Genomic DNA, 26,627 nt, shown 5'->3' on the forward strand with positions numbered 1-26,627 from the left:
TTCTCAAACTTTGTTTACGTCAGTTCTACCAATTTTTTTGTTAATTTTGAGCATTATGTCAAATTTTTACTATTTTCAGCAATTTATGTTAATTTATCTAATTTATAGCTGCTTTCAGAATATTTTGTTCACATTTTGAGTATTTTTTGTAGAATTGTTTTAAATTTTCGCTGAATGTTTTCAATGACTTTTAAATAAATTTAGCTACTTTTACAGACATTTTTAGAAGTTTCAGCGTAATTTTACTCAATTTTTTTTGATACTCGTAGATTCATATTTCATGATTTGATTTTCTGACAATTTCAAGCAATTTTGTTGATATTTTTGTTTTTTAATTATTTTGCAAATTCAGTTTCTGAATTTTATGTACAAGTTCTCCCACTTTTCTATCTACTTTTCGAAAAAAAATAGAAATATTTTACCATATGTTTACAGCATGTCTATCTACCATTTTCAGGTTTGAAAAACTTCGTCGCGGGTAGGTAAACCTATAGTGTTGGAAGTTGGAGAAGGAGATGGTGAATGGTGATAATGTTTTACCTGAGTTGCTATCGGTCGCATGAATTCGATATGGCCATAAAATTCACATTAATATCGGTCATACGTACCTAGAGTAAAAATTTCAAGAATTTACCTATTTCATCAAGATTGTGTTTCTAAGTGGGTACTGAAAGACGTTGGTTCTTATTGTTTTGTACAATTTTAATTGCTAGGTAGATTCTAGAAGAGCTACTGTTTCATTATAGTGTACCTAGTATACCTATTACCTACTTACGTGCAGCCACACAAAAACTGCAGTAGGTAGGTACGCTGTACCTTTATATTTTTAATAGTGTAGCACACCTCATCGTCATTTAATTAATACTGAGAACTGTCTGCTTGAATAAGGTTTGCGGTATCTGTACGAAGCTACGAACTGTAAGCTGCTTAATATAATATGATCGATACTGGCATTGTTCAAGATCAGATTGGTTCGTATTTCTGATCCAGTTGAATACACTCGGATGATTGGATGTTGAGTAATAATGCCCAATACATACATAATACGATCATTATTAGTAACCTCTTGTATTCTCTATTGAGCCATTATAGAAGTGGCTAGCTGTCCATAGATTCTTAGAAAATATCAATTTTTAAACGTGGTATTAAAAATAGACTGATTTATTTCGAAACATTTCGGCCCGTGATGAAATCAGCTAAAACTGTTCGGTTTTATAATGAGTAAATTTCAAATCGAAACGTCGAAAAAATTAAAATTAAAAATTTTATCTTCTGATAAACAAACTATATAGTAAGTACACAGAAGATAACACTATCATTATTAAATTCTTCGGTGCCTATTTAATAAAGCACTCTCGTACGAATACTCACACTCACACCCATAAATACAATGCAACTCATAAAGTTGACCTTTAAAAAGTAAAAACCTTACGTTATACTAAAATCTCGTATGCATCTGACTTCACCCAATAATTTTATCCGAATTCGCCTTGAATGTGATGGAAATATACGAATAAATCACGGGCAATTTGACGGACTGATGTTAGCAAAGCGTAAAATGATGGAAAAAAATACTTTCATCGTGGCGTAATACAAGTATTATGGTGTAGTGTTGGTGTTTGTTAAAATGCAAATAATACTGTATACTCATTTACGATTATCAACGCTCTCGGATAAGGCAGAATGCTCCAAGAACAAGAACATGGACAATGCTGAATTCAGTTTATAGAGCTACATGAGAACATACACATATTGTACGTTATTAATACTACCTAGCTATCATCGAAAATATTAACAAGATGACTTTTCCATAAGTATAGGTATAGGTATAGAGGTAAGTATTATAATAAGTATGCGATATCTATTCACGACAAACTTGCATTCACCAGCAGCGTGACCTTTATATTATCTCTTTGTTTTGTTCTTCGTATGGCAAATTTTGATGGAATATAAACGATTTCCTGAATATATCCCGTCTAATGTAGCTATTTTGACGTGATGTATGAAAAGTACCCAACCTAACCTAACCTACCTATAGTATTTACATGCTGTCCAATACCAAAAACAGAACAATAGACGTTGGTCTCATGGCGTTAATTTTCAACCGTTTAAAACACGCGTGACGCAATTTTTACCAAATTCTGGAATCACTCGAATACATTACAGACTACATACAGTTTACCTAGAAAACAGAGCTATAATGTAAGATGACTTGGCAAAAATGGTGAAAAATTATCACCATTATCCTCTTATTCCGCAGCCCAAGCCATAAAATGAAACGAATCCATGAGAATTTAGAATATAATAACTGATAAAAATCTTATTCCACAAAGGTGTAATTTCTATTATTCGTACGAAAGCTATAGTAGGTCTTGAAATTAATTTTTCTTTTCGTATAATTTAACGGTGTAATGACCCAAGTTTTATGGCAGCCTACGTAACTGAAATGCAATAGAGTATTGATAAATTTTATCGACAGTGAAAGAATGCACGAGGATTAAAGTTATGCCGTATTATAAAAATATCGATTTCAAATTAAGAATTATATTGCAGGGTGTGGTTGAAATGGTTCATTTTGATTTTACTTGTTGAGAAAATTGATTTCACTTTAAATTAGAAAATGTTGAATTGAAATAATTTGTGTCATGTACCTATGTTTTAATTGATTGAAAAGTACTGGAAATATTTCATCAACAATAGATCAAGAATTAAAAATAAAATTTTTTTAAATTTAAAAATCAGAAAAAAGAATTAAAAACTTGATGAAATAATGATAAGTATTTAAACTTATCATACTGAGGAGAAGACAACTTGAAATGAAAAATAAAATATTTCTTATTTAAAGTAGATAGGTACAAAAACCCAAAGGAAAATGATAGGATCTAATCTGCAGATCTATCCAGATCTTCTATTCCAAGTAATCCAATCAAAACTATGATCGGACCAAATTTAGTTTTATTTTTCAATCATATTCGTTTTTTATTCTTGAAAAAAATTACTCAAAGACGAGTAATACCCATAAAAATGTTCAAATTAAAAAAAAAAAAAAAAAAAATGCACAATGAATGATGCCAAGTAAATGTGAATCAAATGAAGTCATCCTCATCACCAGAAGTCAGATGTCAATATTAAAAGATCAATATTTGGCATTTTTGATCGAAATTTGTCAAAAATTTTGCCCTGTAGGATATTTTTCAAAAAAAGATTCTTTTATTCTATAAAATGTCAAGAAATTGAACCATTTCTTTCAACGTGTAAGGGTGAGGAGCAAATGAGATATTTTGATGAAAATAAGTTGAAACGAGAAGGTAGAAACGATATAGATATGTGAGCTTCCAATAAAAAATTGTCCGTCAAGTTGAGCTTTCTAAATTTCACTCCAACTATTTCGAAAACAAAGCTTCCAAGAAAAAATAAATAAATAATGACGAATCATAGGGCTCCACTAATGGGCAATTTCATGCTCTGCGATTTTTTACTTCATTTTCGTTTCCCTTGTTGGAAACTACAGTTTTTTTTTCTAAAAAATTTACTTATTTTATAAAATGGAAAATGGGAAATACCTACGCAATTTTTTAATCTGTTCATTACAAAATGTCGATTTTTGGGGGGAAAATTATTAAAAGTTCTGCGAAAAAAAAAATGAAAATGAGAAAATTTGAGGAGCATAAAATTTCTCACCATTGGAATATCTTTGTTGGGAGAGGGGGGGGGGGGTGGCTTCATTTTTGACATATATTGAGGAAAACTCGCAATACTCGACCTGATTCAAACGATTACTTTTTGGCCCATAAAATGGATTGGTTTTAAAAATAAATCTTCAATAGATGAGAATTTTTTCACTAAAAAAAAGTTTTCCACAATCAAAATCAATGCTAAATATTGAAAAATATTAATTTTTGAATGTTTTTGTTGTTAAATTTTCGATCACTTTCGACGTAATTTCAAAAAATAACCAAACAAAAACATTAAAATAAAAAAAAATGAAAAAGGTGATAAAGAGAAAAAATGCAAACAAAAATTGAAAAAAAATGTTTTTCAAGACAAATTTTCAAAAGCCATTTCATTTGTTGCAACGTTATTTTGAAATGGTAGTTTTTATCACGTGTTTTCTTCCATTATCACCTATCAGGTTATTCCTTTTGTCTCGTAGCAAATTGAAAAAAAACGACATCGTTGCAAACGAAAAATAAAGTTTAGGTTTCGTTTTAGCTTACATTTCGTATCTATTACCGGATCCTTTGATGAATCAGCAGTCAGCTTCGAACATTTTAAAAATATATTTTCAAACAACAATAAACCTAAAACCGTTTTTTTTTTGTACAGACAAAAGAAGAATCACTGACCAGTAAATCTGCCCTACAAAACATATAAGCTTTGTTTGGCTTTGGCCTTTTCTTCGCTGCTAGCCTTTCATTACGAAACCATCCCCTCGCTTCATCACTGCCCCCACAGTGAATCTTATTCATTGTTCTTTTGGATACTTTCGAGAGAAAAAATGCATACCTATCTAGATATGCGATCTCATCTCTTTTTAGCGATATAAATCACTAAAACCAATTTTCGAGGGAGTAAAGATTGTTAAATGTGAGATAAACGTACTAAAATTCAGTGCTAATGAAGGAGTTAACATCTGGATATATTGTAGTTGTACCAATAGTGAGATATTCAATGAATTATTGATCTTTCAAGTACTATGAACAGATATATGTAAGTAAGAATTCAATACATACACCTAGGGCCACAAAAAATTTTAAATAGGTGTATTTCAAACCTCTAAAATAGGTACCATTGAAAGGTACACGTGCACGAAAAAATTCAGGTAAAAATTAATCGTTTACAATAAAGCACATATAGGTAGGTTTCTTGCTGCCACCTTGTATCAGGAATGTACTTAACAAACTATTTACAAACTACCTGTGTACTTATGTATGTTAAATAGGTAATACCCTTGAGCCTTGACCATAATCAATGTCTCCTTCCTTCTAACTACAACCTTAAATAGGTGCTTATCCAATCTAGCTATAAGCTTTGTTCGAAACCAAACTTCTAAGCTAAGCTCAAAAAAGCTCATACTAAGTATTAACAAAAAAAAACCTCCAAAAGCATAACAAAAATTGAAAAAAACTTACTGGTAAATAATAATGCTGACAACTACGACTGGAATAACACTCAAAACTATACTGGAACTCACAAAATTTCAACACCTTTTCGAACACTTTAAAATAATTCGAAAAATATGTGGTACATTATGATTAAAAAACCGCGAACAATTTTTTCACCAGTCTACTAACACAATTTTATTAGATAACCGGAATAAAAAAATGTAAAATAATCGTATTCTCACAGCGTACCGCAAGCGACACAAGGCAACACGAGTAACTATGAACGAACCGTTCGCAGTTTTCAACTGGAATGACTAATAAGAGACAACCCTCCTACCAACTCTGCAGAGTGGAATACTGATATCGCGGTTTCGAAGCACGTTGTTTGTTGTGAACACGATGTAGCGGTGTAGTGGTAGTGTGATTTTGGTGTAAATAATTAAGTAAGTCATTGCGTCATTATCATCGTGAAGATAATCTTTAAACTGGTTGTGGTTATTGATATGGGTACTCGAGAAGCGGACTTGGGCTCGACGCGAACGCGATGTAGCTCTTCCGATCAATTGGAAATTTTTGTCAATTGCCACTTGCCAATTGGCGTCAATTCTAATAGTAACGATGACGCGTACTGGTAATAATTGTGAACATTAATTACGTACATAGGTTTCCTGAAAATGTACCTTGAGAAAGTTTTTAAAATGATACTTCTACCTGTGAATAATGTATGCGTGAAATGAGTACTAGAGCTAAATTAAGAATATGTGACAAATTCAACACGATCAAGATACAAGGCAACAATTCAGAACTGTGACTGCTGACTGACACCGAGTCGATGGAATTGACGATTAGTTTGCTGAATGAATAATTTACCTGGTCATGACCTCGTTCGCACTTTATTCAGTGCTTATTACAAAATATGAATTCAACTTTTGAGCCCAAATTTATTCAACTTTAAATAAATATGTAGAACCAGATTTAAAAATAGGTTTGGGGAGGCAGAGGAGAGCTGAACTAAATAATGCAAACAAAATTGATCATTTTTTTCGTTTTAAAAATTTTATTTTAGAATAAAAATTTGAAAAACGATTTTCTGTCGCTTTGCTTACAGATGTTGAAAAGGATCGACCATTAATTGTGAACAATTTCTGATCTAGAAAATCAGAAAATTCAGTTTTTAGTTGGAAATTGAAGTTTGTGATAGGCAATCTTCTTCTATTATACTGTGTGATCATTTTACATTTTTATTCAATTTTTAAAGTAATTATTCAACAAAAAAGTTATGAATATTACCCATAGCGAAAAATAATTATTTTACTGACGTCAAAAGGTTGAAACGTTCACAGATTTCTAGTAAAAAATTGTTATCAAAGAACTTTCCGTTGAGTTGGTAATCCCAAATTAACAAATTTTAAGTAAGATCGAATAAATTCATCGAAAATTGAAAAAAAAACATGTTTCAAACTTGAAAGTGATACACAAAAAATCGAAAACAATTTGCAAAACATACGAAAAATAACAAAAATGACCGAAAATAAATAAAATGTTAATAGATTTGAGCACAATTTGTCCAACATTAGGTAAGGTTAAATTTTGTCAAAACTCGAGATAAAATGTCTTAATACATAGTTGAATAAAATTTTGCAAAATAGCTCAAATATTATGGAATTTTCAAAATTTAATGAAAATCCGTCAATCATAAAAATTATTAAACTGAAATTTTAGTAATTAAAAATGATTATACAGGGTGTCCACTCATTTCTGGAAATGATTTTCCTTGACTTTTTCAGGTTTTCCAGACCAATTTTTCCATTTTTCCAGACCATTTTTTTCTATGCTTACCCCACACTTTAATTAAAGAGGATGGGGGGGGGGGGGGGGCGGGTGTAATTTTATATCATAAGCTTTTCTTCGAACTGGATACATATTTGGATATAAAAAACAGCTAAACTTCGATTATCAACTTTTTAAATTAAAAATAAATAAATAAATAAATAAAACATGCAGCATCAATTTTAGCCAATTGATACAATATTCATACCCTATGACTTATGAAAATTTTTCTTCTGTTTTTTGGATTTTTGGAGGCCTAAAAATGTGAAATTTGTTTTTTTCAATGAGAAACAAATTGACCCGAGCGAAGAGAGGGCTACAACTTTTGAAAATTTTCATTTCGAGATGCCTAAAAACGAGGTTTTTCAATGCAAAGAATTTATTTTTTGGTTTCTTAAATTTTAATATTGGAATGATGTTTTTTTTGAAAGAAGTTACTTTTGAAAAAGAAAAGAGAACAGGCTCGAGCGAAAGCTTCTAAAAATTTGCATCTCGAGAGGCATAAAAACGAGGTTTTTTCATGTGAGGACAAGTAGTTTTTTTTGGCTTTTAAAATTTTACAATTTGAATGATATTTTTTGAAGGAAGTTGATTTTGACAAAGAAAACAGAACAGGCCAAAGCGAGGACGAAAGCTCTTGTAAATTTGTATTTCGAGATGCATATAAACGATGTTTTTTTTTGTGAAGAGTTTATTTTTTGGTTTTAAAACTTGATTTTTATTATCTAGAAATGTTCAACTTGTATGTGAAGCAAAAGCTTTTGAAAATTTGTCTTTCGAGAAGTAAAAAATAATGTTTTTCTTTCATCACAGGTCCTTATCCAAAATTTGCAATTGATCGTTTTTTCAAAATTCCAGGGATTTTGCGTGAAAATTACGAAATTCCCTGACTTTTCCAGACCGACCAAATTCCCTGACTTTTCCAGGTTTTCCAGGCTTGTGGACACCCTGTTATAAATTGAGCAAGAATTAGCAAGAATCTGCAGACATTTTACAAAAATTGGGAAAATGTAATAAAATACTACAAAATGTAAGGAAAATTTTGCAAAAACTAAACAAAGCATCAAAAAAAATAATAAATGAAAAATACAAAAAATCGGTCAAAATCGTAAAATTGACGTGAAAATCCTCGAAAATTATCCAAAATTAGGAAAAATCTCAAAAAAAAGGAGCAAAATTAACATAAAATTGCTCAAACATTTTAAAAACTTGTTGAAAGTATCAGAAAAAAAAGAAAGATTGAAAACTAGAGAAAATTCGTCCACGTTCAACTTTTACGTTCACATTCATGTAAAACATGAAAATAAAATAAAAAATGTAAAAGATGACAGCCAAATCATAAAGCCCAATTTTTAAAAGTGATGAGAAGGGATTAGAGGGTCATGACTGAAAATTTTCGATCACAAAACTGTTCACTGTTATCTCTTCCCTATCGAGATTTTGTGAAAATTGAAATTCATTACAATATACGACAGTATAAAAGAACTGGAATTGTAACGCGTGTTTTTTGAGTTTTAATAAAAATACTGGTATCGTGTTACCGCTGAAGAAGGCAACAAGTTTTGCTGAAACGTTCGGTCATACGTCTATGTGTTATCAATAAAATTGCGTGTAATGTATTGCCTCAGTATTTTTATTAAAATATACGACAGTAAAATAATCAAAAAATATAATTGAATTAAAAAAAAAATCAGTAAAAATTCATTATTATTAACAATTAGAAAAAATTAAAAGATTAAATCATCAAAAATAATTTTAAAAATTCTAATTTTATAACCGGAAATCCATTTTTATCAATTACTTCACTCAAGCACTGATCGATTACTTCACCTCAACGAGTTCTTTCACACAACATCAACATGATAGCGAAAAAAATCAAACTTACGTTTCTGGAAAAATACATTTACGATATACTATTTTCAATCCATACTTTGATATCTCCCAACAAACTTGGGTAGGTTTTAATTCCGTCTCTAATATCATCACACGATATTGATAATCGATGGAAAACAAATTCTGGCAATTCAGATTCAGTCACTGCAGACGAAAATGGACAAATTAAACTTAAATCCTAAAATTGAGAAAAAAAGAACAGATTAAAGATTGAGCAACGCTGATAACTTAAAATAATAATTATAACAATTTACCACTAGAGTTTCGAAAGCTCTGTAAGCCATTTGTTTAGGAACACTTGGTACCGCTTGAGAAGTTCTCGCGAAGTTAGAATATCTTTTGTAAATCATTTCAAAATTAAAAGGTTCGTTATATAATTCAGTTTGATGAAATGCTGCAATCATCTAAATGAAAACATTCGTATTCAGACAAAATATCCAACAGTAAGATAAGATTTCATAATAATAAATCAGTAATAATAGTACAATGCATATTTACCAAACACAGCTGTACAGTTGAAAGACTTTTAAACAAATTTAACTTATAATCCGGATCCAATAAAGTTAATGCTACAGATAAATTCTTCAGCGTCAGGTAACGATTGTCTTTATCTAACTGCATAATACTGTTGAACTACAAAAAATTTCCAATATTAATACGATCAAAATACAGATTGTTTTCCTTAAAATGAAACACACACTTACCACGAAGTTGGTGAAGAACCTTTCATCGTTACTTTGATCGGAGATATGTTTTAGTAAGTCTATCACATCATTATCAATTGCCAATTTATCGATACTTTCGTTCCAACTTTCAACGTACGAAGAATCAGAGCAAGCGTTTTCTTCAACTTTTAGAAGTTTAACAAAGCTGGCTATTTTTTTGTTCAAAGTACGACTTTGATTCAAATTAATAATCAATTGCGAAAATCTCGATTTAACACGTTTCTCGAACTTCTCCAGAATATTACTATAAGTTGTTATTCCGATTACGAAACCAGGCACCTAAACACAAACGTCGGAATTTAAAATTGAAAATAAACATTACTCAATAAAATATGTATATGTACAGCAATGCAATTCAACCTGTTCGGTTCGAATGGTATCGAACATGAAGTATAAAATCTGAGAATCTTGAAAAAGATGAAAATCTTCGAGCACGAATACAGCAGTCTTGACATTTTCTTCATTTGCTCTACATAAAGTTTTTAATTTTTGAAATAACTTTGGAAAAATATCTGAAACACATTACGAAACCGAAGCATGAAATTAACGTCCAATTCGTAATACGATGGTCAAATCGAAAATACTCACCGGAGGAAACAATTTCATCCTCGCAGAATTCTAAACCAGCGTCGATTTGGTCACTCATATCTTGAAAAGCCAACGTATCATTGGAATGAAAAAGCCCATGTAACCTGATGACACGATATCGGTCTTCGTAAGCTTTCTCAATTTCGTCGAGCACATTTTGCACCAACTGTTCAACAGTAACGTGAGATTTTAAAATTTACATTCAGAAAGAAATAAAACGAAGATGAATTTGTACTCAACCGTTGATTTTCCTGATCCAGGACAGCCTGATACGATGACTGATTTACTATTGCCGGTTTCTATTGTTCCTTTCAGCAAATTGAACAAATCTTTTTGTGCTGCTTCACAGCCTTCGAGTTCTCTAGACAATATTTTACGTTTGAGATGCTTTTTCAGTTCTGTCACGGGATTCATTGCTCCTTAATCTTGAAAAGAAAATCGTATAAAATTTAATAAGTGAAAATGTTGCTTACAATAAATTAGGCTGATTCAAAGTGAAACTAAATGCAACTTACAGAGATCTATGAGGAATTCGGTGAAGTGATGATAAATGTTGAAACTGTACAACGTTGATGAATATTTGATGCAAATATGAAATAATATTACATGAAACCTTATGAAACGAACTTTCGCATTGCGATTGCCGATTTTTATCAATAGAGCATTGTATAAATGTTACAAATAGTATTCGCTGCGCCGTACGTCCATGTCAAATAAACATCAACAAACCACTTCGTCCTGCGCTGATTGGGTGGCGACATTAGCGCTCCAAGCGGATGCCCGGCGAATAACAGAATTTTGCTCCGACCATACTCAGTTGCAAGTTCGTTAGTTGCTCCGTGGTTTGTTAGTGGTGATTTGACATGAATGTACGGCGCAGCGAATACTATTTGTAAGATTTCCCAATGCTCTATAGAGAGATAACAGGTTTGTTCGTTTTTAACCAGGTTTCTTACCCGGGTAAGGTTAAATCCAGAGACCTGTTATAGGTCTTTGGTTAAATCAGGGGTAAAAAGTGGAGAGCGGAGTAAGGAGAGTAAGGAAAGTGTAGACCCGGTTAGACGGAGTAATAAAAACGAACAAACCTATTGAAACAAAAACAAAATATTTTGGCGGTTTTTTCATCAGTGTGACCAAATTATGAAATGAATAAATAGTATTGAATGAAGCATTACGATTGGTTCAAGCCAAAATAAGCAATTTCTACTTCTAAGCATTTTTTTCATTTTTTAAAAATAACCAAAGATTCATTTTCACACTAATTCATTAATCGTTGCTACTAGTAAATTGTAACTTTGTGAGAATAAATTTTCGGATATTCAATCGTCTTTGTCAATTCGTCAACATTAATTGTTTCTTTTTAGCCAGGTAGGATTTGATTTTTCCTCTGAAATTTCAGAGTTTTCTTTCAAAAACATCTTTTGTTTTTATTCATATTTACCTGCGTCACAGCATAAAATTATTGCAAAGTTTAGTTTTTGAATTTGAAGACTAGCTAATGTTGAGCTCGTCTTGCAGTACTCAATATTCTACAAAATTATTCATTTTGAGAATAATACCTAATATCTACGTCTTCTACTCTAGAAAAATGATGTTTAAAAGATTTAGAAGCAGTTGCCTAAACGAGAATATCAAAGATGTACAGCTTCTTGGTTCTTGGAGGTGAAGGAAACTTGAAGCAGTTTGTTTGCTTAAAATGTAGATGACGGAAAGGCAGGAGCATTCGTTATTTTGTAATCTTATTCTGCACATTCGCTATAAAAATTACAAAAAATAATAACTGCAAAAACATAATTCCAATCACGAATTAGGTCGGTACTTCAACTGAAGAATTTTTTTCATATACTCGTATTTCAATTCAAAAACAAATATTGACTCAAAGTGCAGCTGATAGCGACGTTCTTTTTCTTCTATTAAACATTAATTCAACTGAAATAAGTGAGAAAAAAATTACCATTAAACATCTCGAAATATAATAAATTTTTAATAATTAAAAACTAAAAATTACAATTCACTATTTACGTGAAAAGTATTATGATTAATTATACAGTATTGAAAATGAAAAATCATCATTTTTTCCTGTAATCACTCACAATAAATGATAGCATAACGACAATGTAAGAAGCTATGACAGCTGAAGCTTAAAATAAAATATAATATTTTAACAAATCATATATACTTACAACAAATAATACTTACTTCAAATCACAAAGAGCGAAGGCTTTGAAAACCACGTTTATAAGCAAATAATTCAATGGTAACTTTAAAAATATTAAATACTTTGTGTTGATGAAAGGCTCAAAATACATAATGAAAGTTGAAACGAAACACGTATGTAAAAATTAAATTGGCTACAAAGTTGATTATACAACATAATGAAAGTTTTTCTTTTACGTATTATCAAACATCGGGTAGGTACAGTAGGTATAGGTAGGTATTCTAAAACTGAACATGTGTGAAAGATTCCTGCCAAATACGAGAGAATCTGATATGATATGAAAGTTATCTATTAGGTTGACGTGATTGCTGCATTTTAACATCCTAACTGAATTTTTTTTTACCAAAAGAACATCCTCAGCATTGGAATAAAAATTGAGAACATGGCGCCGATAGACTGGATAGCACTCGAGTTGACTACAGGTTTCTGTTTGCTTTTATGAGTTGCACGTTTATTTGACAATATTGCATCTGATTGATTGGTAGGTACGGTGACGTTGCAGTAGATTTCATCACAGCAAGAAACACAAATCTGAAACCATTAAGATTTTCATTTTTTTTTTGTTCAGTCTTGGTCTAATTTCTGAGTTGAAAGTGAAAAATACCAACCGTTTGCGTATCCACTTTCAAACATCCCACCCCTAACGACCAGCATTCCGAGCTATTAGCACATTTCTTGTTGACAACTACACTAGCACCAGTTGAATCCATGATGTGTAAGGTGTGGCAGAAATCATTACCTAGAAAAGATGCGATATTCAGGTACATATAAGCACGTGAGCCGTGAATAAGTATTTGTTGTATCAATGAGAAAGTATGCATGAATTATATACCTTTAGGGCACGGTACGTCGATGGCGTACTGATTACAGATGTAATTGTCTGATACATTGACACAAGTATAACATATCAGTGGCACTAAACAAAAAATAAACCACGATGAAAAAAAATGTCATTAAAACTATAAATGGTAAGTTAATTAGAGAAAAGCGGTGAAAAAAAATTCAATGAAAATAAATTTCTATGCAATTCTTCTTAAAACTTCTTTTCTTCATCATTCACAAGGATTTAATTACAGTCGGTATATGATCGTTTATCCATCGAATGTTTTCATAGGTATAGTGTGATGAATATTTCAATAAAAAATCATGACAGGCATGTAATTAATTTTTTTCTTATACTTACATTCCGTTTCATTATCTTTAATGTGTATAGCCAAAGTTAAATTTTTAATTGATTGGATGACGAAAACCCAGCTAATAATTAAGCCACAAGGGCCATTCACCATGCCGCTTAATATCGCAGCATGCCATACAAGTCGACATTCTACCTGTTGGAAAAAATAACACAAAAAAATTATTAGAATTGAGTATTTTAATAATTACTTGGAAAATAGGTATACCATACCTATTGCCTACATACTACATAATATCTAATTTTACTGAAAAGATTTGGTTTTTCATTTTGGGTGTTTAATAAACTAAGTATTTCAGGAATTTTAAGCAAAAAATACAAACATTTATAGGCAAGGACAGTTACAACTGCAAAAGAAAAAAGAAACACGAAAAAATTACAATTTGAAAAAACATGGCTAGGAGTACATAGGATAGGCAACCAAAATGTAAAATTTCAAGTAAGTATGCATCTATTTCAAATTATTTCCCATTTCAAATTATTCCCTAATCCCTATCAATATTCATTTTTTTTCAAAATTAATTATCTGGATCAAATTGTTTGTTTTGTTTTCATGTTTTCTCCAGTAATGCTCAATTTTCTAAGCCAACCGAGTATCTGGAATTCTGGAAAAAATGGAAACAGTGCTATAACAAGTTGATTTTCTCTATAGAAAGCTCCGTTTTTAAGATAAGAATTTCAATTTTTATCTTCTGTCGTAAATATTCTTTGAACTCGAGCTTTTTTGAAAAGAACTGATCAGTTATCAGACTTGATTGATAGAAAACTTCTCGATGTTCAATATTATTTCTTATTCACTTTTTTGTAGAACTCTTTTTTTTTTTGCCTAAGAAATGAAGTGTAATGTAGGGAGCCTGAGAGCCTGTAGATGTTCTTTTTTTGTTTTTTGAAAGTCGATTTTCTGTGCAGTAAGTAAATCAGTTTTGAGGCAAACAAATGATCCTACAAAAAAAAAGAAACAGTGACATTTTTTTCTGAAAAGCTCAAAGCTTAGTTTTCGAGATATTTAATGCAAGAAAATAAATGTTGAGGTTTTGAATTTGAAGCAAAAATATTACGATGAAAATGAAACGTCCTTAGAAAGAAATAGGCCTACAATCGGAACCAACTGATGAGTGATGGGAAATCTCACACCCAGTTTGATATATTTTCATTCTATCGTACGGTAAGATGCTCAATTATGTTAACCCAAAAAATTGGTTTTAATTTCGCAAAAAAATGTCATGCGATGGGATTTTTAAAATCATTTTTCTTGTCATTAGCGAGAAGAATCGTATCGAAGTAACCTGTTCAGTGTTCATATAACGTATCTTCAAAGGAAAATAATTGGATCTGATAAGCGATGAACAAATCTAATCCAATAAAAACTCTGATCTGATCTAGTCTGATCAGCACTTATTCAGATCTGGTGAGATCCAATCAGGTCCCTTTTATTGGATCGAATCAAGTCTGAACAAATTTAATCCGATCTAATCGTTGATCTGGCCAGAATGTCATGCAAATTGGATTAGTGAAATGTCAGGATCTGATCAGATCCAAATACATAAAAAGGGGAACGTTGAACGATATTTTCTCATTATGTTCACTAGAGCGGAATCTACCCCTCCCCCCTCTCAAAAAAAGGTCGTCGGATTTTGACCAAATTCAGCAGAGCGACCTTCATTTTGATTTTAGAGTCAAAAGGTACTCAGAAAATTTTTAGCTTCGTGGGTGCCCCTGGAGGAGAGAAATGGAACTACAGAGAGGAGGCATTTTCGAAAAAATTGTTCAAGACCACTTCAGGGTTCTACTGAGTGGTTGAAAATTTGCAAATACCTAGCTTATTTTTGAGTAGATAAATATTCAGATTTTGAAATTTTTTTCTTCGCAGATATTTCGCATTAATCATGCCAAAATTTTGTAAGATATAATTCCGGAAACTGGGGAAATATTTTGGAACGCAGTGATGCCAACTTTTTGGTCAGTATTGCCAATTTCAAAAATCGAAAAAATTTCATAAGTTTTTGGCTATGTTTTTTTAGATTTTTTGAAATAGGCAATAATGACCAAAAAGGAGCGAAAAAACAATGATTTTTTTCGAAAATGCCTGCTCTTTGATAGCCCATTTCCCCCTCCCAGGAGCCCCCTCAGAGCTAAAATTTTTTCAGAGTAACTTTCAACTCAAAATGAAATGATTACTTTGAGAAAATTGCCTACTTGTTACCTAGTCCTCTATTGATCTTTCTTAAGTAGGTACCTATTTGAGCTTGGTAACACTTCAGCTCAAAAAATACTCAAAAATCCTAAACCAAACATTTTCTTACTTTTCTTTATCAGTTAATGACATTATCTTGATAGCTTGTCCCTGAACTAGATCCTATCTTGATATCTTTTAAGACTGATGTTTTGCCTATTTGTCAAATTCAAGGGGCAAATTGCTGTTTGAAAAGGACGATTTCAAAATAATAAAAACTCGATGTTTTTTCATGATAATTAGTTGCTCAACGTCGGATCTAGAGGGCCTACAAACTATTTCTGGAAAAAGATGTTTTGTAGAAGAACTCTAATCATGATAATGGGAAAATCGCCAACAATTTAATGAGTTTTCTAAGAAAAATTGAAGGAGTTTCATGACGTTACACATGAACGAATTTTTGAAACTCCGCATACTTTCATTTCTGTCTAACTTTAGACAAAAACCTCATCATGATTAAGTTAGCTCAGCTTTAAAAATTGTGCCTCAATTACGAATTAATTTTCTCCCATTAAAATTATTGATGCAAATATTTTTTCTGAGCAGCTAGTATAGCCTCTTTAAATTTCTTACTAGGCAAAAATCATTATAGCAAATTTGCCCTTATTTTTAGTGAAGTTCATGTTCATTCTTATGATCAAAAATCTAAATATTTATTCAGTGATTTTCGCTCTTCTAATAATTCGGTTTCAAGTTTTTTCAAATTCATCTACCTATAGGCCTATCTACCTATAGTTTTTTCGTAATAGGGTCAAATTATACTTAATCCAAACAGGAACCTTCCGCATTTACTTATTCAATACCTCGTAGGTTTATAAGTAAGCATCGTTAACAAATATTTCAAGACTAACATCAAAAAATATTACACACATAGGTATAAAAGTAGGTAAGTCCTTTTTATGCGAATGAAATTTTCACGCTAGTCTTACGGCATAATATACATTTTAGAAAAAAAATAGGTAGTATACATCCCTAGTAATAATATAAAAACGTAAATAAGTCGTAAAACTTTTCCTTTGTAAGCCAAGTAGGTAGGTATATACATAGTGTAGCTTTTACAAAAGCACATAAATAATGTTATCGGTACCATAATAAATTTTTCACAACGTTTACAAGCTGCACTAATGATTCAGTTAGCATCTCTTCTCTATATACACGAAACAGTAAAGTTCCCATGTAAAAAGACTCTATCAAAAATGATTTAAAACTTTAACATGTAAAAAAAAAAATACATCGCCAAGATATCAACTGGTGGATTTAAAAAAATGTTTAATTGTTATCAAAGAGTACGGTACGTTTTTCATTATTTCAACACTTGCCAATTAATCGACTCAAATTACAAAACAAATCCTCCGCCTTGCAAAAGCTTCCACTAATAAATTCACAACGATAATTTCAAACGTATCAGATTCACTTTGAAAATGCAAAGAAAAAAGCATTCGAGAGCTCTTTTTTTTCATGAAAAAAGAAAAGGGAGCATAAACGATCGTTATTATTCGCGACAATTATCACTTGAAAAAATTAACTACACGAGATCAAAGAGGTGGGATTTTTTTCAACAGATGAATCACGTAAAGTCTGCTTAAATTATACAACCAACGAATAGAAAATGTTACGCTTATCTCGTGCTATACCAGTGAAAAGCTACAATATCGGTCAATTCGTGGGGGTGAAATTTGTTTTTTTTTAAAATAAAATCTACAGATATAATATCGAACCAGTGCAGAATTTAGTCGAGTTAAAAAATATAAATGATAAATTGTACTTACGGAATATAAATTACTTTCAGTAACACATGACCTAGAAAAGTAATGACATACCGAACACTAATAGCAATAGAAGGTATGTTTAACAACCTACGGGTTGTTTTTGTATCGAACGAATTTGTAAAATGAACCTTTGTTTTGCGAAAAACGACGACGGAAACCGAAAACGTCCGATTCCCAGTTTTGAGAAATTTTCACGCTGGCGTTTTTTCTATCGTAGTATCTTTCGTTTGGCGAAATGAAAAGCGAATAAAAACTGCCGTCATTTCTCTTACATCTAAATGATGGCAAAAAAGAAACTCCCCAGCACAAGCACAAGCACAACCGAATGCCTAAAAAAGTTGAAATAGCTTTACGGTGCAGTGGTACGGCGTGCAAAAATATTTAGGCTATGATAAACGGCCCTTTGTGCCATTCTTATCCTTTCTTCGTAACTTAGCGTGGAAATTACTTTCGCAACCTACATTCGCTTCATTTTTGCTTTCATTAGGTTTGAATTCTATCTTTTGGAAATATGTTTCATTTAAACATTTTCATCGCTACACCGTTCGATATCGTTTTCATTTCAACCCACACACACTCGACACACAGAGAGAGAAAGGCTAACGCTGGGATGGCGTGGTGGTCGAAAAGGGGGATAATCCTTTCGGCTATGATATCGAAACGAAAACGGTCTAGCTGTCTTTTTGTTTTCGCATTACGTTCTATGAAACAATGCGATTAAAAGCAACAGGAGAATAAAACGAATTAAAAGCTTTTTAATAGCGCTTTTCTGAAATTTTCGCGCCATAAATGAAGATGTTTTTCAAATTATCGTTTCACGTTGTGTAGCCCTACGATACGGGATATTACGGGATACCCGTTGCACAAAATTATCTACTCGCGTGTATGTTTTAATGCGAAATAATAACGTTATCGTTTTTAGTTTTCAATCCGGCATTCTTTTACTGTTTTTAGCCTTTTTACATCCCTGCAGTTGCCATTTTTATCTATCGTAACAACAACAACAACGACGTTGTTGTTGCTCTATTTTTCTCTTCATTCGTACGTATCCTGACAATATAAAGTTCGATTTTTTCATCTTCTTACGCGTTATTGGAATTGCATACGCTGTACTTTTTAAGGCGCAAAGGTTTCATGTTTTGTGTATGAATCTATGAATCATTTAGAACGGTAGAAATAAAAAAAAAATTTAAAAAAATTATCATGTTTGATTCGTCTCAATTTTTTTAAATTTTTTTTTCCAATTCGAAGATTTCACACAAAGCGACTAAAATAACATGGGAAAGCAAGGGTTCTCGTTTTTAAAAATTTATACTGGAGCTTCGATTTGTAGAAGAGTGTTTTTTTAATGAAAATATTTTTACTGCATCTCATAATTTTTCTTCTTTTTTTTGTGAAAAAAACGCCCGCATGTAGGGTACCCAGGTATGAAACGTATTTCGGATATAGTCACCAGACGTTCAAAAAAAAATTTCAAAGGCTCTGAGGACATTCTGGTGATTTTTTCATAAAAAATTCGCCATAAAAAAGACAAAAGACCCACTTGGTGAATTCCAGTGAATTTTCCACCAGAAGTCATCAGAATTCACCAAGGAGTACCCAGGTATTCAAAAAAAATTTAAAAGACTCTGAGGACATTCTGGTGATTTTTTTCATCAAAAATTCGCCTTTAAAAAGTCAGAAACTCATTTGATGACTTCCAGGGAATCATCCACCAGAAGTCACCAGAAGTCACCAGAATTCAACAAGGAGTCACCAGACGTTCCAAAAAATTTTCAAAAGCTCTGAGGACATTCTGGTGATTTTTTCACCAAAAATTTCCCATAAAAAAGACAAAAGACCCACGTGGAGACTTCTGGTGAATCTGTCACCAGAAGTCACCAGAATTCACCAAGAAGTCACCAGGCATTCAAAAAAATTTTAAAATGCACAGAGGACATTCTGGTGGTTTTTTATCCAACAGTTCGCCGTAAAAAAGACAAAAATCCCACTAGTGATTTTTGGTGAATCTGTTGCCAAAAGGCACCAGAATTCACCAAGGAGTCGCCAAACGTTCAAAAAAGGTTTCAAAGGCTTTGAGAACATTCTGATGATTTTTTCATCAAAAATTCGCTTTTAAAAAATCAGTAACTCACTTGGTGACTTCCAGTGAATCTTCCACCAGAAGTCACCAGAATTCACCAAGGAGTCACCAGGCATTCAGAAAAATTTTAAAAGGCTCTGAGGACATTCTGGTGGTTTTTTAACCAACAATTTGCTGTAAAAAAGACAAAAAACCCACTAGGTGACTTTTTGTAAATCTGTTGCCAAAAGGCACCAGAATTCACCAAGCAGTCGCCAGACGTTCAAAAAAGATTTCAAAGGCTCTGAGGACATTCTGATGATTTTTTCATAAAAAATTCGCCTTTAAAAAATCAGAAACTCACTTGGTGACTTCCAGTGAATCTTCCACCAGAATTCACCAAGGAGTCACCGGGCATTCAAAACATTTTTAAAAGGCTCTAAGGACATTCTGGTGGCTTTTTAACCAACAATTCGCCTTGAAAAAGTCAGAAACTCACTTGGTGACTTGACTTCCGGGGAATCTTTCACAAGGAGTCACCAAAGGAGTCACCAGGCATTCAAAAAAAATTTAAAAGGCTCTGAGGACATTCTGGTGGTTTTTTAACTAACAATTCGCCGTAAAAAAGACAAAAATCCCACTAGGTGACTTTTGGTGAATCTGTCACCAAAATGCCCCAGAATTCACCAAGCAGTCGCCAAACGTTCAAAAAAGGTTTCAAAGGCTCTGAGAACATTCTGATGATTTTTTTTATCAAAAATTCGCTTTTAAAAAATCAGTAACTCACTTGGTGACTTCCAGTGAATCTTCCACCAGAAGTCACCAGAATTCACCAAGGAGTCACCAGGCATTCGAAACATTTTTAAAAGGCTCTAAGGACATTCTGGTGGCTTTTTAACCAACAATTCGCCATAAAAAAGACAAAAAACCCACATGGTGACTTGTGGTGAATCTGTCACCAGAAGTCACCAGAATTCACCAAGGAGTCACCAGACATTCAAAAAAATTTTAAAAGGCTCTGAGGACATTCTGGTGATTTTTTTCATCAAAAATTCGCCTTTAAAAAGTCAGAAACTCATTTGATGACTTCCAGGGAGTTTTTTACCAGCTTTTTTCATGATAGAAATATCCACAAAATCAAAAGTTTCCCTTTTAAGAGGAAATCTTGGGTTACTTCTTTGCACTCGGGAAATTTTTGATTTTTGACCATTTTTCTTACGTAAAAATTTGGTCAAAAAACCACTCTTGAGGTATCACTCCGAAAATCGACTCAAATGTGGATAAATTCGTTAAACAGGTCGAGTATATAACAGACAAATCAATTTTTAGCTACTCAACTTCATATTCACGTCCTCTGGAGCATATTCAGAATTCTGGAGAAATTGAAAGATTGCGCTGGAGGCTCCAGAATGGCGGGAAATGGTGAAATTTGGATTTGGGAAATTATATATCAGTTTTTAGGACTTATTTTGATTACCTATTGTTACTCATCACGTATGTACTTTTTTTAAAAAAGCATAAATCACCAAAAATAGTCAATTTTGAATTTTTAAACGTTCGTTCGCCAAAAATCGAAAAGTGAAGTTGGGCGGCTGAAAATTTGGTTTCGGGGGTTTTAGACCAGGCTCTTTCCGAAAATCTCGATCCCGTTCAAATCGAATGATGACACTTAAGTGGCCTTAGATTCTGACAAAAATGATCTAGGTTAATGTGCAATCTCAAATATGTGAAGGGCTAATTGTGAAAGTCGCCTTAGTCAGCAGTGATTTTTGTACATAATCAATGAAAACATTGTTGTCCTGCTTCAGTGATAATGTAAAAACTTCATGGTCAAGTATTAAAAAAACATCTTCAACTATCCCAGAATGCATTACAATACTCATTTTTCCCTTTAAAATTGATGAAATATGAAAAAAAAAATGTTTAAAGTTATGTGAACAAAAAAATGACTAAGGCGACTTTCACAATTAGCCCTTCATGTATTATATTTTTCGGAACTGGATCATTTTTCTAAAAACCGATTGGTAGGAGCTTGGGCAATATTACCACGATTTTTTCGAAAATATCGTCTCTTTGAAGGCCAATATTTCATCTCCAGGGACACTTTCGGAGCTGGAATTTTTTCTGATCAACTTTCAACTCAAAATGAAGGTTTCTACCGAATTTGATCGAAATCTCTAACATTTTTCTTTCATTATCCGTTCCAAAAAAAAATACGCCTCTAGTACAAATATCGAAAAAGATTGGTTACTGCATATTTTTTAATTTACTAAATAGCACATCACTGACCGCAGCATGCGGAGGTAATTGATTCGTTAATTTCGTTTTAAAATGTCCGCACGACGTCATCTTTTAAATTATTATTTTCGCGGTAAACATACAAAGACACGCGCGATCTATGTAGGTAACCTGTTCGTGTGTATGTTAAAAATTTTGAAGTATATTATCTTGTTATTCATTTCAACACTATATCCAAGTTGTACCTATTAGCTTAATAAGGTAGGTATATCCAGTCGGATGCTGTCTTCTTGTTGTATATACTCGTACTTTGGCTCTTTGGCGCAGCACAGAGGTGGAAAAGTTGCTAACTGCGCGATCGCGGGGCTATCAAAGCAGTAAAAATTTTCAATTACGTTCGAATTCTGAAAAATCATTTTATTGTAGTTTTTATTTATTACACCCCGCGGAGTACCGAATCACGCTGTTATCTATTAAAGCTACTACTTGCATCGTATCAACGCGTATACACGTTTTGGAATAATTTCCTTTTATTTGATGCTTCTCGACAATATTCTATTTCTGACAGTTATTAATAGACGCCCTGGGCGATTTGACTCAGAATATCGTCAAAAAATGGAACGACTGAAAGAATACGTACGGGTACCTATCTAACATTAATCACACCCAAGTCTAAGAATGTAAAAAGAATAAAAAATATATAAGCAGCCTAACTCTTTCAATACAATTCGGCTCTCTCTCCATACAATCTATGCACAGCGCGTTCTCTTGTTAACGCCAAACAGTACAACGCCACAAAAATCTTTTTCGTGTTCTTCTTTCTGTGATGTTTATTCTCTTCATCATCATCATCGTGTATTACCTATTCTATTCTCTCATTTTTTTTTTCAACTTCTTCTTCTTACTCTTCTTTTTTTAATAAACGTTAAAAAATTCCTTACATTTCGTAGAATATAATTTTCAATAGCTACACACTCGTATCTAGCTATACGCTGCTGCAAAAATATACCTAAATGAAAATCAAACGATGCGCGAAAGTGCCCGCCGGCGAAATATCAAAGTTAACGATATCGTTTCAAAGGTAATAGCCCGAGATATACGTACCAACACTCATTACTCAGGTGAAAAATATCGTACAGCGTTTTATAGGTGAATGGTCTCCGGTCCAAAGTTACGAGTATACTCCATAGACGTGTTTTTGAAGCCGAAGCCAAATTAGCGCGTATACTTGGCGTTTTGGAAAAGTCTCCGATCCTTTGTACGCTTCATCGTGAATGGAAACAAGTTTGCATTTCCGCTGTGATTGATCATTTGTGGCGTATCTCATTGGAATGCAATTGGTGCACCTAGGGTTTCACGTGTTGTACTTACGATTCTTGAAAGTAGCAATTTTATCGTTTTGAATAGCGACCAACCCGGTATCGGCAACCCTTTCGCATTTTCCATATGTAATTAGAAACGCTTTAACGATCGCCTTTAGTTTTGTTGAATATAACCCGTACAGCGACGCCATTCTATTGGAAATAATATCTCAAAAATAAGCTAACTTATCGGTTTTTTTTCTTTTTTCTATTTCTTTATTGCTATACGATTTGCTGGCTTGACACTCGCGCGTTCATCGACAGCGTAATGACTAATGATATTCAAATATTACGAATCTTTTCATCGTACTGTCATCGATATTAAAAAATGATTTTAAATTGAAATTCTTCCTCGCTAGCTCGTGTAAAGGGTTGTTTTCACTTCGCTTAACCCGTAATTAGTATTCTTTTTTTGAATCGTGTTGCCATTTTGATATAGGTAGGAACGTGAGCTGCCAGTATCGAGTGCTTTTTTACGACTATCTATAGGTATTATTAGGTATAATGGTATCTGTTTGTTTGCATGTACTTATTTGTTTGTTTGCAAATTCGAGCACGCGTATAAGTTGAACTTGACATAAAAGTAAACTTTAAAACGTTTACTACTTAATTGGTTCTCAAAAAGGTAGAAATTGCGGCAAAGGGAGGCACTGAGGAGGGCAATCCAAAAAATAAATAGATATTCGAATTCAGCATCTTGAAATGAATAAAAATCGACGTCACACATCATATTGTCATAATTTTATGCATTTTTTCAAAATAATCAAAAATGTACTTTTGAACTCGCACTACTGCGGAATTTCACGGTATCTACTTGAATTGGCCGAGACCCCGAAAGAGTATTCAACAACCACCAACCAAAGTTATAGAAGCTAATAATGTTCATTTTTATGACTAAGAATTGTCTTTTTTTTTTTTTGCAAAAAAATTCAAACAGTCATACTTTTTTCTCAAAATTGTCTACAATTCTCGCTTTTTTGAATAAAATATTATTAAGTTTTGCTTTATGGAAAAAATTGACAAAAATTTCACATTCTGGCAAAGTTGCGAAAAATTTTTCACTTTTTTCCAAAAAATTTATCTTTTTTAAAAAAATTGTCCAAAAGTTTATTTTTTTGCAGGAAAATGTAAAAAAAAAACATTTTGTTGAAATCGTAAAAGTCTTGCCAAAAATTCTCGCTTTTTCAAAAAAGACAATACAACGTGTTTAACAAAACTCCCAGACAAATAATCTTGTCTTTTTCATGACTCTTTTATGACTTTTTCATGACGTATTTTCCAAGTGCATCCTGTTCCCCAAAATTTAAATATTCCCCCCCCCCCAAAAATTAAATAACTTGAAACTGCGAGACATTTTTTAAAATTTGTGGTCAAGTAGGTAGGTAAGTAGGTAAGTACTTATTTTAATTTTTTCATTTTTCTGATTTTTTTAACTTTTTTAAATTTTTTTTTTAATTTTATGGGCATTTAAAAAAATTTCAAGTGTGTTTTGAGCAAACTTCGTGACTTTTTCATAACTTTCATGACCACCTACCAAAATTTATGACTTTTTCATCACTTTCATGACTGTTAGACACCCTGCAAAAATTTTTACTTTTAAGAAAAATGACCGAGTACAAGATGTTATTGTCGTCTATTCGCCAAAACATCATAAGAAGAATATACTCTTTTCCAAAAATTGTCCACAAGTCTCATTTTTTTTGACAGAAACCGAAAATATATCATTTTTTTGGCCACATAATCAAGCTTACTTAAATTTTGTTTTTTGTAAAAATAGTCAAAGTCTTGCATTTTTCCAAAAGTTGACAAAATTCTCGATTTTTTAAAAATTAACAAGAATCTTCGCTTTTAAGAAAAAGAAATAATGATCGTCGCTTTTTCGATCAAAATACTTAGTAAAAAAGTATCTTTTTTGCCAATAATTGCCAAAACATCTTGCTTATTCTGGTTCAAATTGTCACAGTGTTGCTTTTTGCGAAAAATTGATAAAAACTCGCGTTCTTGCTGAAAATTTTAAAGTCTTCACTTTTTCAAACAATTTGTCCAAAATTTCAACTTTTTGCCGGAAATTGCTAAAAACTTTCCTTTTGCTAAAATTATTACCAAAATCTCAAATTTTACCAAAAATTTTAGATTTTTTTCAAAAATGACAAAAATTGTTGCTTTTTAGCAAAACAGCTGATTTTTTGGAAAATATTTCAAAAAGTCCCACACTTTTACCGAAAAATTGTCCAAGTCTCACTTCTTTGACAGAAATTGAGAAAAAATATGTATCATTTTGTGAACTCCAATTATCCATCAAAAGGTCTAAACTTGTCATAATCTTTCACTCTTGCTTTTTTTTTTTTTTTTTTACAAAAACAAAATTTGCAAAAAATTTTTCTTCTTTCCCAAAAATTACCAAATAATTTCGCTTTTTTTCTTTACCAAAAAGTTGCAAAATTAGTAAACTTTTTAAAATTGAAAACCAGAACTTTTCAATTTGAAATTTTGTTTTTTTATCATTTTTCTCTACATTAAATTTTTTTTTCATGTTTTGTCACTTTTCTTATTATCCACTTTTTCAAGCTTTTTTGACCAAGTTACTTTTTTTTGGAAAAAAAATTGAATGCATGCCCTGTCCTTCAGTGTTTTCTTGTCTGGTTCAAAAAAATTTCTGCTGAAATTGATATGAGTAGGTAAATAGGTGCCTTAGGTGTTTGGGTGTACAATGGGAAAAATACCAGTACATAAGGCATGGCTCAGTCTTGGGCACTTTTTGGTCAAATGATACGAAATTTGGCGTACAATACATTTTCTTCTCACAAATACTCACCACCAATTTTTTTGATTTTTTTCTGTCATCCAAAATTGGTCTTTGAATTTTGAAAATGGCCTCAAAACCACCAGTTGAAAGTTGTGGTTTTTATTTTTTGTAAATGTTTCTTTCGCAATGTATGTATTTTTTACCTCAACGTTTTTCGAGGGATTAAACTTACCCATACTGATCAAAAAATCATCTTCCGACCGTATTTTTCAATTTTTTTTACCAACAAAATTACGTAGATTTAGTTTATCAAATTACCATAATTTTTACTTTTTTTGCCAATAATTTGACACAGATGTAATTTAAATTCTTGAGTATTTCAAGAAAAATTTAAGCAAAAAATCGAATATTGAAAAATTGATGAAAATTATAGCAACAAAAGTGTACTCTTATTTCAAGGTAGTTTAAACTATTAGTGATTTCTTCTAGATCTAGTGTATAACATTTTTAAATCTAAAACCAAAAACACCTCTGTAATTGAAAGGGCTTTCCTTTTTGCCAAAAAATTGCCCAGATGTACATTTTTTCGACCTAAAAACCGATCTTCGATACATCTCACGCAATCAGAATTCGATTAGTCGTTCTTCCAGCGTGATTCAATCCGATA

General features: G+C 32.1%; 3 protein-coding genes across 5 annotated transcripts in view; all 3 read right to left on the reverse strand.

Moving 5' to 3' along the window:
• Nucleotides 1–5,500, reverse strand: part of LOC135842254 (SH2 domain-containing protein 4A-like) — a 34,399-nt gene extending 28,899 nt beyond the window's left edge. The window contains exon 1 of one of the 3 annotated variants that reach the window (XM_065359622.1): nucleotides 5,133–5,500. The gene's annotated coding sequence lies outside the window, so the exon portion shown is untranslated. The remainder of the gene's footprint in view (nucleotides 1–5,132) is intronic. The other 2 variants (XM_065359621.1, XM_065359623.1) reach the window with 2 other exon arrangements.
• Nucleotides 5,501–8,552: 3,052 nt separating this feature from the next.
• On the reverse strand, nucleotides 8,553–11,223 carry Orc4 (origin recognition complex subunit 4). Its single transcript, XM_065359624.1, has 8 exons — nucleotides 10,657–11,223; nucleotides 10,382–10,566; nucleotides 10,142–10,307; nucleotides 9,914–10,065; nucleotides 9,533–9,832; nucleotides 9,327–9,461; nucleotides 9,083–9,232; nucleotides 8,553–9,006 (listed from the first exon to the last, which is right to left on the reverse strand). The coding sequence occupies exons 2-8, from the start codon at nucleotides 10,553–10,555 to the stop codon at nucleotides 8,839–8,841; spliced, it is 1,245 nt and encodes a 414-aa protein (XP_065215696.1). The 5' UTR covers nucleotides 10,556–10,566; nucleotides 10,657–11,223; the 3' UTR covers nucleotides 8,553–8,838.
• Nucleotides 11,224–12,104: 881 nt separating this feature from the next.
• LOC135842260 (ly6/PLAUR domain-containing protein 6B-like) lies at nucleotides 12,105–17,663 on the reverse strand. Its single transcript, XM_065359629.1, has 5 exons — nucleotides 17,554–17,663; nucleotides 13,543–13,687; nucleotides 13,192–13,275; nucleotides 12,968–13,098; nucleotides 12,105–12,890 (listed from the first exon to the last, which is right to left on the reverse strand). Exons 2-5 carry the CDS (start codon nucleotides 13,643–13,645, stop codon nucleotides 12,699–12,701), a joined length of 510 nt encoding a protein of 169 aa, XP_065215701.1. The 5' UTR covers nucleotides 13,646–13,687; nucleotides 17,554–17,663; the 3' UTR covers nucleotides 12,105–12,698.
• Between the last annotated feature and the right edge of the window lie 8,964 nt (nucleotides 17,664–26,627).

This window comes from Planococcus citri, chromosome 4 (genome assembly GCF_950023065.1).
Source record: "Planococcus citri chromosome 4, ihPlaCitr1.1, whole genome shotgun sequence".
Classification (NCBI taxonomy): Eukaryota; Metazoa; Arthropoda; class Insecta; order Hemiptera; family Pseudococcidae; genus Planococcus; species Planococcus citri.

Bases quoted from the DNA above. Each gene is read 5' to 3' on its own strand.
- Orc4 (XM_065359624.1), bottom strand. From the start codon at position 10,555: ATGAATCCCGTGACAGAACTGAAAAAGCATCTCAAACGTAAAATATTG. The intron at 10,066-10,141 runs GTGAGTATTTTC...AATGTGTTTCAG, and splicing joins GGATGAAATTGTTTCCTCCG to ATATTTTTCCAAAGTTATTT. The intron at 9,007-9,082 runs GTAAATTGTTAT...TCTCAATTTTAG, and splicing joins GAGCTTTCGAAACTCTAGTG to GATTTAAGTTTAATTTGTCC.
- LOC135842260 (XM_065359629.1), bottom strand. From the start codon at position 13,645: ATGGTGAATGGCCCTTGTGGCTTAATTATTAGCTGGGTTTTCGTCATC. The intron at 13,276-13,542 runs GTAAGTATAAGA...TTTTTTGTTTAG, and splicing joins TAAAGATAATGAAACGGAAT to TGCCACTGATATGTTATACT. The intron at 12,891-12,967 runs GTTGGTATTTTT...TAATGGTTTCAG, and splicing joins TGAAAGTGGATACGCAAACG to ATTTGTGTTTCTTGCTGTGA.